Consider the following 12472-nt stretch of genomic DNA (forward strand, 5'->3'; position numbering starts at 1 on the left):
GTTATATCGTTATCGCAAATTTTCAAATATATATCGTGATAAATATTTTTGGCCATATCGCCCTGCTCTAAGCACTACTGCAGAATACCGCTGCGGCTCAGGCAAAGTGTGAGGATGTAGCTCAGAGAGATGAATAAATACTAAGTTTGAGATGTGTCTGCAGAATTGGAAATTGGCAGAAGTTGACCACACTGAGTTAAACAAACAGAGGAGGCATGAATGGATGCTGAGTTACTGGATGAGCGTAATCATTAATTGCTCATCTTTTCATGTACCGTCCATCTCTTTCTCGCCTGCGTATATCTTCCACCTTATTGATCGATTTGGATCTTAACACGATGGAAGCCTCGTCTGTAATATCTCTGTCAGTCTCCCTCTATTGCTACACTTTAAATGTTAGTGAAAAGGCAAGAAGGCACAGATTGGTGGATAGACTGATGAATAGCTGGAGGATAAAAGAGGGGAGCAGAGGAGTATTGACCTCCTCCTATCTACCTTCAGCACTGTAAAAGCCTCACTCATTCAAGCTGAACCTCTTCAACTTGAAAGCACTCAAAGACTGACGCTCTGATTCTTCGGCTACTTTGATCACCAGGCCTGTCAAATATGTCTTCTTTCTGTCTCTCAGTCCATCTGCTCCTGACAGGCTGGAACAGGACGACAATCTGCAGTGGGAATCTCAAACCCACCTTCTGCTTCTGCCTGCTCTCATCTTGCTTACATCTTCATTCTTTTCCAATTATTACATGTTCTTCCTTGCTGCCCTCATACTTACCTTTTAGCCTTGTAGGGTTTGTTTCTTTTCCTTCCTCAGTATGGGCCTTTTCATGTTGATTACAAATATAAGCACAATTGGGCCACAAATAGTTTTCCTTACAAACAGTACTAGAGTGTTGTTTTGTTTCAGGCTATTCGATAAATAAAAATCTGTTTTCTGCTTGAGGAAATGAAACCCACTAATGAAACCCAGAAACAATCCTACTGATTTCCCAGTGACTGAAGTCTTGTCTTTGACCTGGTCCTGTGCCTCAGCTTTACAATGATTTTGAACCTGGTAAATGACAAAACAGGTGGCATTGCATTAGACTAGCATCAGCATGGTGCAGGAAACCTTTGAGGACAATATTTTCAGCAATATCTAACATAATATAAGTGATTGATGGAGCTGTGATGAGATGTGGGACATTTGGGCCAGGCCCCCAGTGGACAAGCTGTGTAAGGCCAGTATTTATGTGTTTGTTCGTTATTTATCACAAATGCACTGAAAATATCTGATCTAATCTAAAATTGGCATATAACTGTAGAGAATAAATTGAATGATTAAAAAGGTTAGAAATAGATTGAACAAGGTACACGAATGGCCACTAAAAATGAAAAATGTTGTCTAACCTTGTTTTCCACTAAGAACTTAAACCTTTCCTGCAGTGGAAAGTTTGGAGTTTTGTAGAAATAATTCCTTTAGATGCCTAAAGTTTTGCTAATTAAAATCTTCTTATGTAAAAGGTAGTGATGAAACAGTGTATTACTATAGAAGTAGAAGAAGTAGCACTGTGCAGACAGACTGACAGCCTGCTGTTTCAGAGATTCAATCCTGAATTGGGTGAATTTTTCCAACTTTTCCAGCTGGATAGTCACGTTTGGGGCACAGTCACTTTGACTGATAGGTGTCCCAAGACAGACAGTTATAGTGTCTACTGACCACCCCCCCCCCCTTAGTGTGTGTGCTGTTGGAGAATTTTTAAATGAATTATGTAACTACTATTATGGGTTGCTGGCCATCCCAGAAGTTTGTGCTTAGTTTTGGTGATTAAAATATTAGTGCCTTCTTAGCTGTTACTTGGAGTGCGGGAAAATATTATTTGGTCACTTGCTGAATTTGTAAGTTTGCTCACTTACTAAGAGATGAACAGTCTCTATTTTTTATGATGGTTTCATTTTAATTAAGTGAGACGGAATATTAACCAAAAGTTCAGAAAAAACACATTACATAAAAGTTATAAATAGATTTGCGTCTCATTAAGTGACTACAGCCCAGCCAGAATTCTGGTTCCCACTGATTGTTTGTAACGTGGCACACAACCAATCAGTCAATTACAGATACTCCTGATCTCAATGTGTTATGTGTGTAAAGCACACCTGTCCACAGAATTAGTTTCTTCCATTCCAGTCTGTCCGCCATGGTCGGCAAGACCAAATCTTAACTTTCCCATTGAACAGCTAAATAATTCAGAGAAGGCTTGGAGTAAGTGCTGCGGTCAGATGAAACTCACATCAACCTAACCTGCCATGTTTGGAAGAACAGATATGTTCTTTGGGTCACACTCAACATATCTGTTCTTCCAAACAAGGCTAGCCAGTCTCCAGACCTCAGTCCTGTAAACGTCTGTGGAAGGAGCTCAAGCTTCAGGTAGCTAAGCAGGTAGCTAATCTGTTAGCCAAGAAAGCTAAAAGATTTAAAGAGTTTCTGTAAAGAGACTCGCTGCGCCGTTAAATATAAACAAATGTCCAAGAAACCCATCCGCATATATACATATTCTGTACAGTGTCTGAAAATATAATGGTCTATACCAGGGGTCTGCAACCTTTAACACCCAAAGAGCCACTTGGACCTGGTTTCCACGCAAAAGAAAACACTGGGAGCCGCAAATACTTTTTGACATCTAAAATGAAGATAACACTGCATATATTATTTTGTTTTGTTTTTTACCTTTATGCTTCAACTAAGGTGTGTTGCTTATGAAATCCATGAAGTGCTACAGAGAAAATTACATTTTATTTATGTAATTAACACATTTTGAACTCTTAAAGAAATATAACAAAAGGAAAGACACCCAGCTGAACTAAAATGATCCATGTAGCAAACAAAACTGTTGTGAGGCCCCCTTTTATCGCCTTTGGGCTTTTGGAGTCTTGACCTGACTTTGAAGAAACAATTGGAAAAAAAGCACTATGCTGCAAAAAAAAATGAAAAATAGATATTTGCAAAATTCTGCCTAAATATGTATTTTACTAGGTTGATGTGTGTGGCGGGGCGTGGTCTGCAGCGCCGCTGCAGCGGAGGCGGACGCACCTGAGCGGCACCCGCAATCACGCCTCGCCGCCTTAACGTCTGTGCTCTCTGCTGTTGTTGGTATGTGTCGGGCTGTGAGCTGAAAAGCTACAGCCTGCTGTATGCGTACAGCAACCGTGTGTGAAAAGTGGTCAATAAAGAGATGCTGAAAAGCACATTCATGGAAACATCGTCGGGTCTGCGTGGTACGTTTACAATGGGACTTCCGCTCCTGAACCTCCGCGCACAGCGTCTGCAAATCGGGGCTTTATTAAGTCACTTTCATCTTTACGCAGGACTGTAAGCTGTCATCTGTGAGGCGTGAGTGGTGTTTGTTTTTAACTTAGTTCACGGTGGAGCTGCTGACATAATGTGGATCCGAAGATCCATAATTGGCCTACCTGGGGTTGAAAGTCTCGATAAATGCACGGCGCTTCGGCGGGTACACCGGCTTCCGCGAGTGTGACGCTTATTTTGAGCGATGAAAAAATTATAAAATATAATTTTATTTTATATTTCAATATCACAATAATCTTCCAATTTAGAACTACAAGTTAAAAAAAGAACTAATCACAAATAAAACACACTTCAGCTAAATACTTCTAATTTATTTTCCCAGACCACGCGGAGCTGCAGTACAAGGACTAAAGAGCCGCATGTTGCCGACCCCTGGTCTATACTTTTTGCTTAGCTCGTAAAAAACAAAAAAACTTTTCCTCAAGAACTTCTTTAATGTTGCAAATCTGTAGAAAAAGGAGATTTCTTTTTGTACCAAAGGACTGGGGATATAAAAATAAATGGTCCTGGCCTGGATGTGCACTCCAGCCTTTCTTCAGTTGCCAATCCACTTCTGTAACTGATGGCTGCTGGCATGTCAGAGAAACTGACACTTTGTCTACGTGCTGACATGTACCTTTGATCTGCCAGGCTGTAGATTCCAATTTGGATGTAGTTGCCTATTTGTTTTTGCTCCCAAGCTGCTCTGTCTGACAGGGACCATCTATTTCAACAGCTTCCTACTCCCACTTGTATTTTTATTCATAACTCCTTTGTCATCTCGACTCAGTTAATTTTTTTTCTCCTTACTAATACAGTCAGTAGGCTCGTCTTTCTCCCTTCCAAATGGATCTCACGTGACATCTTTTCTTTTCCTCCATGACAGGATTCATCATTTTTCAGTTGGAAATGCAGATCTTTTGGTGATTGTTATTTTTATTATGAAATGTGGGACAGATCAGAGATGATGGCAGCCTGAGCTTGTGTGTTTTGGAGCGCTTGTCCCTGCGCGCCGTCACACCTGCATCTGTGTGTGTTTATCGAAGCTGACGCGTGAGAGCTCTCTCATCTGAGAGGATTGACGGAGCCATTATGGTGGCGGCGCTGTGTGGGGTTGAAGCCCATTAGTGACGCTACACCCGCTGCAGTGTGGACGCCGGTCCCAGCAGCGTGGCCTGTCACCGCAAGACGGATTACCCCACTATGCTGCCACTCTACATCCCTTCGCCTCAGCCTCCCTTGTGTGTATTTGTTTTTGAAGACTAAGGTTGCAATTATGCACAATATCAGTCTTTGTTTTGTAGTTGAAAATCAGTTGTTTCTGAAAACACTGTTTGTCTCTCGTGGTCACAGTGCATTGTCAGATGTATTCCCATTTAAAAAGACAGAAAAATACAGGATACATCAACTTGAGACTGCTTCAGCTGTTTTTGTAGACTTTAAAAAACTGATAAAAGTCTTAAGTAGTGCTTTACTGCAGTGAGTGTGTGTTTCTGTGCTGACAGCAAGTTTTCTATGTGTGTGTCTGTTTGGAAGCAGTACTGTCACGCCTTCATCTGCCCTCCTTCCATGGGGATCCTTAAGAGATGAGATGTGAAATGTTGAAAGCAAACATATTTGTTATAAATCTCTGTGTGTGTGTGTGTGTGTGTGTGTGTGTGTGTGTGTGTGTGTGTGTGTGTGTGTGTGTGTGTGTTTGTCTGTGTGTGTGTGTGTGTGTGTGTGTGTGTGTGTGTGTGTGTGCTGAAACTTCCTTGCTGTGGAGTCCAGAAACATGCAAATCAAAGTATTTCTGCATTTCAGTCACGCATGGATGATGGTAATTCGTGCTCATTATAAAACATATTGAATATGCAGTGTACAGGACAGCTGTGTGGCTGTGTAGGGCCATTTTGCTGTAAATACTTAGAAGTCAGAACTCTACAACTCTACATTTCCAGGTTTTGCTCAAAATGTGCAGTTTAACTTAAAGAGTAAATTGTGTTGGACAATAAAAAGCACACTCACATACATTCAGAAACACAGAACTCAGGCCTGAGAAGCAATCATGTAGCAAGGGCAGAGGTTATGGGAACATCACCTTCCAGGTTCTCATTAGACACTGATATGAATGATAAGGACCAGTCACTGAACAGAGCCATTCATGGGGTTATCTGTTGTGTCCATCACATCACACAGAAAGGCATTGCATCCACATTTGGATTATAAGCATGGCATCATTCTGGATTTAAAAGCGAAACTTTTAATGTTTGTTCATGTTTAGACAAATCACATTAGTTAAAAATAACGTACAACGCATTGCTATGCCATAGAGTTTATAAAACACTGAGCATAATCTGAGTCTGAAAAATTAAGCATGAAATTTCCTAAACCTGCATTCATTTTTTATTATTTTTTTAAAATGATTTTTTTCATAAAAAATAAAAATAAAATTGAAAAATAAAAAAGAAGCTTTTGTTTTGGCCTGTTGTTGATTGATGTTGGCATTTTAAACAAAAAAACAAAAAAAAGAGGACAATTTGCTGAACTTAGTGGGCAATACCTGTGTTTCCACAACTGAATGTTCAAACATTCAGTTTCAGTCGGTCACCGACAGCAAAAAACTTCAGTGCAGTCACCGGGCAAAAATTGAAGGCAACTTTAGTGAAGAATATCTAAAAGACAAAATAATGCTTAAGTTGATTATTGTTTTTTGTGCACCTTCCCAGGACCTTTTTTCAGATAACAATAAATGAGTTGTGTTGTGAGTGAGTCTGTTTTGTCTCAAGTCCTAATCCCCATCTTATGGCTCACTCACACTAGAGTAAAAATAGGATGGCAACATCTCTGTAACTAGGAATAATCACTGGTCGCCTGGTAATTGCATTGAAGTTTTTTGCTATCGGTGAACAATTTGCAAGTAGTTGCGGTGAGTATTTTTATTGCACGTTGCCTGGTGAAAAGCAGCCTGTCTCCAAACAACTGAAGTGTATCTTCAGAGGAGTCGTTCAAAGCCAGTGAGTTTGCAAATTCTTTGCACAATTGTGCAATAAATATGCTCATGCTGAAATCTCTGACCACGGTTTTAGTGTGACTATAACTTTATACTCGGTTTCATTTAAATAACTCCTCTGTTTTCTTGATTCAGAGTATATTCAAGGTCTTAGACTGTAACTGTTGAGCATCTTTTGTTTGTCTTTGCGTCTCAGATCAGGATGGAGCTGAGCCCAGTGCTAACTCAGTCTCAGCGTTCAACCTCCTTCGTCTGTCCCACTACACTGGAAGACAGGAGTGGCTCCAGAAGTCCCAGCAGCTACTGACGGCATTCTCTGACCGTCTGACCACAGTTCCCATAGCCTTGCCTGAAATGGTGCGAGCTCTTATGGCCCAGCACTACACACTTAAACAGGTGAGTTTGAAACTAACACACATGATCATGAAGGGGAACAAGTTCAGGCACCAGAAGGATTTATTTTGTCCTGTGAGTTCACCGGTTATTAAAGTCTTTTGAGTTTTGCATGTAGGAATCAGGGCTACTGGTGGGTTTTAGTTACTATGACAACCAGATAATACTTTACAATTGGTATTGGTAGGATAGTCAAAGTAGTTTTGATTTAATATTACGCATTTAAAGTGCCACTGTTGATTGGTGTTAGCCAAAGACAGTTGTCCTAAAAGCCAGGTTGGCTTGGAGAGCAGGTGTTTGCCAGGCTGCCAGCCCAAATTGATTTTTGCGTCCACCCACTAAAGGCAAAGGTTTCTGCTTGAATGATGTATTGTGCAAACACAGTTTGTCATGCAATTTGCATTTAGTGGTAAACAAAAACTGAAGAAAATGATGTGGCATAGCAGAAACAAAAGCTGAACAAGAAGCTGGTGAAACAAATTTAACTGATTCTCTTGTATACTCAGTAACCATGCAGTAAAGTGAATGTGAATCAGTATGAAACTATTCCACTACATCTCTCCACAGCACTGCAAATAAAGTTTTATTGATTGATGATGTTTGCATATTTGGGTAATAAAGTTCTCTCTTTAGTTGGTCAAACTACAGATGCCATGAAGCAACCAGAGCCTAAAGTCATGTCTGTTTGTTAACTTTTTTTATAATAACAAATATTGCAAAAAGTGAAAGACAGAGATAACGTATACTATTCCTTCCGATTGCAAATCACAGCAAGCAGCCCTACTGTACTGTACTTTACTGTATTGTGTTTCAGCCATTCCTAAACTTCCACGGCACAGTTTGAAATGGGACACACAAAACTTTTAGTCACTCTGATCGTCTCACAAATGAAAAATGAAACGTTTCCTGTGTGTGTTTTGTCATTCATTTGTTTTAATCTTAGTTTTTCTTTCCAAATTAAGTTTCCTGGTTACTATGAAATGTGAGATGAGTTCAAGATCAGGAAATGGTCTGAAAACCCGAATAATAATAATAATAATAATAATAATAATAATAAATAAGTTATTTTGAAACCCCTTAAACCCTCAGAAGTTCTTTAGAATCCCAAAACTTTTAAAATAAAAATGTGTTGATTTTGAAACCAATCCTAAAGGATTTTATCCTGTAGGGTTAAATAATAAGTGCATCTAATTTTATAAAGTTATCAAACAGGATTAAGTTGTATAAAAGTCTAAAAGGTGACTTTTAAAACGATGCTTTTCTGTGCACTTGAAATGTAATTTGTTTGTAAGAATCAAATATATTTTTTTAGGTATTTATTGTAAATTATGCTGCGCGGCCCATCTGGATCAGTTTGTGACCCACATTTACGTAATCACTGTTAAACATCTTTTACTGAACAAAAAAACAACAAAAGTTACGATTTTTGTTCCCTGAAATCAAAACGATTTTTCATTTAATGAAAAAAGATAGCAGGGAGCTTTTTAGTTCAGTCAAGTCCATTTTGTTTTTATATCACATTTGTGTCTGCTTTTAAAGTAATAAGTAACATTGTGTTCAGAAGTTGTTTTTGTATTGTAAATCAGTTTTTGATTGATCTCAGCTCCTGACAACTAATTTCTTAGTCGACTAAATGAGGGGCTGCACAGGAGTGTGCGTGTGGTGTAGGGCTGCAACTATTCCTCAGCATAATCGACGACATCGCCTGCGCAGAAATTTATTGTCGACGCATCATACGCTAGTACCACGTAAATGTGTTTTTGTAACTGACCGCAAAACAAGGAGGACGGAAGAAAATGGAAATGAGAGATTAAGATAAACATTAAATGTAGATTGTGCAAAGTGGAGCTTTCCTCCCACAACAGCACTACCGCAGTGCGTGATTATTTAAAGCGCCCGCACCCTGGAGCTGTGACGCCAGGTCTGAATGGGTCCGTTTTAGAAAGTTAAAGAAAAAGGCAAATTAGACCACTACATGAATAATCTTTAGTTACAGCCCTGCTGTGGCGGGTGAAACCTTTCTCCCTCCTTTGTCCGATCAGACTATCAAACCAGCTTGACTAGCAGTGACTTAAATAAAGGATCAAGCCTAGATTTACAGATTTATGGGGGTTTCTACAGCGATCTTGGGGCTGCAGCTCCATCTGGTGGCTCATGGATGCATAACCTTTACGACACAATAAATTGCTGGCATCGATTGAAATGTTAACAATTAGATTAAATGAGCAGAATGTCTGGTACCAACCAGCAGCGACAGTTAGTCATCTAGTCAAGTAGTCACGCACATCCTTAAGCTGAGGAAGTGTTCTAAAACAAATGAAGGATGAAAAATCTTTCACTTTATATATAATGAAACTGGAATGTATGAAAGTTTTGCAGTAATTAAAAAAATAAGAATTTTTTAAAACAATGTTGTATTTCTTTAGCTTCATTGGTAAACCTCGGTCCCAGTAATAATCATGAGTTAGACTGTGAACAAAGTGGCTGTGTGTGTAATTTACTGACTAATGAAAGTGGAGTTAGAGCCAAGTAGCCTTCAATATCGTCACCATTCACAATATTTATGTCCTGTGCTGTTTCTCCTCCCGCTGCTACTTTTTCATTATTAACAGCTTAACTTGGAAGCTCAGCGCCCATCATATAAACCCTGTTTGGATAAACATTTGTTTACAAGAGTCCTCCTTAAGCAAGCAGCTAATTTGTTGATACATATTTTTCACCCCATTTCATAGCCCGTAGGTCATCTGAGGACAGCACCTCTCTAAGCTCCCTGCACATCTAATCCCTGGACACACAGACTCTTAATCATTTTCCCCTGTTTTTAAACAGGACTTGTGCATTTAAGGGATTATTTCAGCTGTTCAGTTATGTAACTGGTTTGAAATATTAACACCCTCAGTTTAGCCTGAAACCACCAAAACTAGCAGGCACAGCAGGAGTTAGCCCAAAGTTTCTGTAACACTCAAAGAAAATTTTAAGTTTGAAAGCGTGTGAGAGAAGGGAATAACAGGAGCCTAAAACAGGATTAGTTAGGGGTTTGTCTGTCATAGATGACAGGGTGACAGGTCAGGGTAACAGCGCGAGGGTAACAAGCTGAGAAGTAAAGCAGGGGAAGGCAATCCCAGAGAAAACACCTGCCTCCCTTGTTAGTGCTACAAATACAGTACTGACCTATATCACTTCCTCTCCATCTCCTCGTCCCACGTGTCACCTTTCCCCCCATTGCTTTGGTCTTATTATACTTCTTTCCTCTTTCTTCCTTCTCCTTTCATCCACATAATCTTTTTTTCCTCACCCTCCCTCTTCTATTTTTTTTTATTTATCTTTTTTAGATTGTGATCTGTGGCCAGAGGGATGCTCCAGATACCACAAGTCTCCTAGCAGCAGTCAAGTCCCTCTTCCTCCCGTATAAGGTAAGCTTTCAACATCATGTTTGATTGAAAGTGATGCATCATTTCGACAAACTGAGAAAAATATGTCACCAATCGCTAAAGCAAAGATCAGCTTTCAGCTTTGTAGACGCATGCTGATTTACTCCAGCGTCAGTGTCTTTAAGGAGGCAGCAGATTTGCACTAACCTTCTAAACGTGCACACACACTGACACACAGAAGCAGAGTGAGCCCAACGTAGAACAGCGCCTGTGGCGTTGGCTGATTTAAGTGTGGTTTTTTAAAGGTCAGCCTGAGCTTCTCTCTTTTCCACTCCTCAGTGTAATAACTTCCCAGCTATCTCTTTGGGGGCATTAGTTGACCTTAAAGCCCGTTGCTGACATTGAAATGCCCAGTAGGTCTAAATCTTAACTCTGCAGTGGGTGAAGGCCTTACTTGTCTTCCTGCTAGCCCTGATGGAGGCTGGTAGTTAAGAACTGGACAGATGTCAGTCTGAGTCAGTCTTAAATTCACTGTGGCTAGCCAACATTTTTCAGTGCTTTCAGACAGAAAATGTTTCCCTGTGTTTCACACTAAATATAATAAATGTTAAAAAAACAACAACAGCATAAATTGTATATAATGGCAGGTTACCCGTGGTGAAAATCCAGTGTGGGAGTGCCTTTAACCTGCTTTCTTTGTAAACTGAACATGTTAGAGTAAAACCTAAAAGATTGTCAAACAAGCACCAGAGGTTTCCAATTTGTGAGCGTTAAAAAAATTTCTTTTTTAGAAAATGTTGACACAAAAGGAAACAAAGCTAGAAGATGAGCCAGTAACAGAAAGTAGATAAAAGAGACCTTTTACTTACTGTAACTTGTTTATCAAAAAATACATAAAAAATCTCAGGTGAAAATACTAGTTTCTAGTATTCTGTGTCATTCTGTGGGGGGGGTGTAATGAAATTGAAAATTTCATGTGACTATTTGCCTTTACGTCTGATGTGGTCAGATCTGAGTTGACTTAAAAAGGCCATGCTTTCACACATGCCTGTGATTTGGTGCCAGCCTCTATCTCAGAACATCTTGACAGCATGGAAGAAAAATTTCTGCGTGGCTTTGACTTTGAGAGGGTGAGGTCGGAGACAGTCACTGTCTGTTATGGATGTTAAGGTCCAGAGTGCATCCACAGGAAAGCTCCTTGGTGTTGTAGCTTTCTGCTGCTTTTGTCACTTTGTGGGTTAAATCAGCGGTCCCCAACCTTTTTTGCGCCACGGACCGGTTTATGCCCGACAATATTTTCACGGACCGGCCTTTAAGGTGTCGCAGATAAATACAACAAAATAAAACTAGTACCGGTACCGAAAAAAAGAAGATTTATTCATAACACACGTGAAAAGACCCAGGAAAACTGAGTTAACGATAAAAACGATAAAATAACGCTGAAAACCGATAAAAACCCTGAAAACCGTACATTTCACACCTGAGCCTCAACTCTCGTGGCCCGGGACCAAACGACTCACGGACCGATACCGGTCCGAGGCCCAGGGGTTGGGGACCGCTGGGTTAAATTGTAAAAAGAATCTTTACAAGCTTGTTGAGTAAGTGAAACTAAACAAAGAAAGGGCTCCAGCACAGATTCACAGCTCTCACTATAACACTGCTCTTTAAATTCACTTATTTGCCCAGCTTGCAACCAGAATTAGACTACTAAATTAAAGAAGTGATTGTCCACTCCATCTCTCGCCCTGTCTTTTCTCACACACACACACACACACTCCACACTGCCCTACTGAAATATAGATGAGTTGTGCAGTATCAGGCAGTGGCTGCAGTAACATCAAGCCATTCCAGATCCCCGCAGAGAGACACAGATCAGGACCGAGCTGGATGGAGCCATTATCAGGATGGATCTATTATTAAGGCTGATGTACACTGTGTACTGTCACATGCTCAGCCATGTTATATTCAGGGTAATGACAGTGATTTCTCTGATGGGGTACTGTCTCAGTCAGGAGAAATGGTCACATCAATAATAAAGACAGGTTTATTTTCAAGTTAGGTTCATTTAAATGAGAAAGTTGGTCATGAAAAATTTAGTTTTTATTGCTCATTGATTTTACGCTGCAGCCCCTCAGAATGGTAACCACGTCATGTCAGTGCAGCTGTGATCGGCCCATTCAGTGGTGTCATTTCCTCCTGTGCAATTCCAGCTTCTCTTTCTGTCACCATTTTTTACCCCTTAGCCACGTAAGGCTGATGGGGTATCATGGTCACCCCACCGGGTGGGTGGATAAATGCTGGCAGCAGCAGTGACTATTAGGGGTGCAACGATATTCGTATCGATATTGAACCGTTCGATACAGTGCTTTCGGTTCGGTACGCATATGTATC

The 12472-nt window shown here is 40.2% G+C and overlaps 1 protein-coding gene across 4 annotated transcripts in view; it reads left to right on the top strand.

Moving 5' to 3' along the window:
- The window catches only part of spata20 (spermatogenesis associated 20), a 65700-nt gene that overhangs the window by 29452 nt on the left and 23776 nt on the right, over nucleotides 1–12472 (top strand). For all 4 annotated transcript variants that reach the window (XM_042225724.1, XM_042225723.1, XM_042225722.1 and 1 more), the window contains 2 exons: nucleotides 6514–6713; nucleotides 10043–10123. In XM_042225724.1, coding sequence (XP_042081658.1) covers nucleotides 6514–6713; nucleotides 10043–10123 — 281 coding nt within the window. The remainder of the gene's footprint in view (nucleotides 1–6513; nucleotides 6714–10042; nucleotides 10124–12472) is intronic.

Source organism: Haplochromis burtoni, unplaced genomic scaffold (assembly GCF_018398535.1).
Source record: "Haplochromis burtoni strain Fernald_Lab_line unplaced genomic scaffold, NCSU_Asbu1 Contig_180, whole genome shotgun sequence".
NCBI lineage: Eukaryota > Metazoa > Chordata > Actinopteri > Cichliformes > Cichlidae > Haplochromis > Haplochromis burtoni.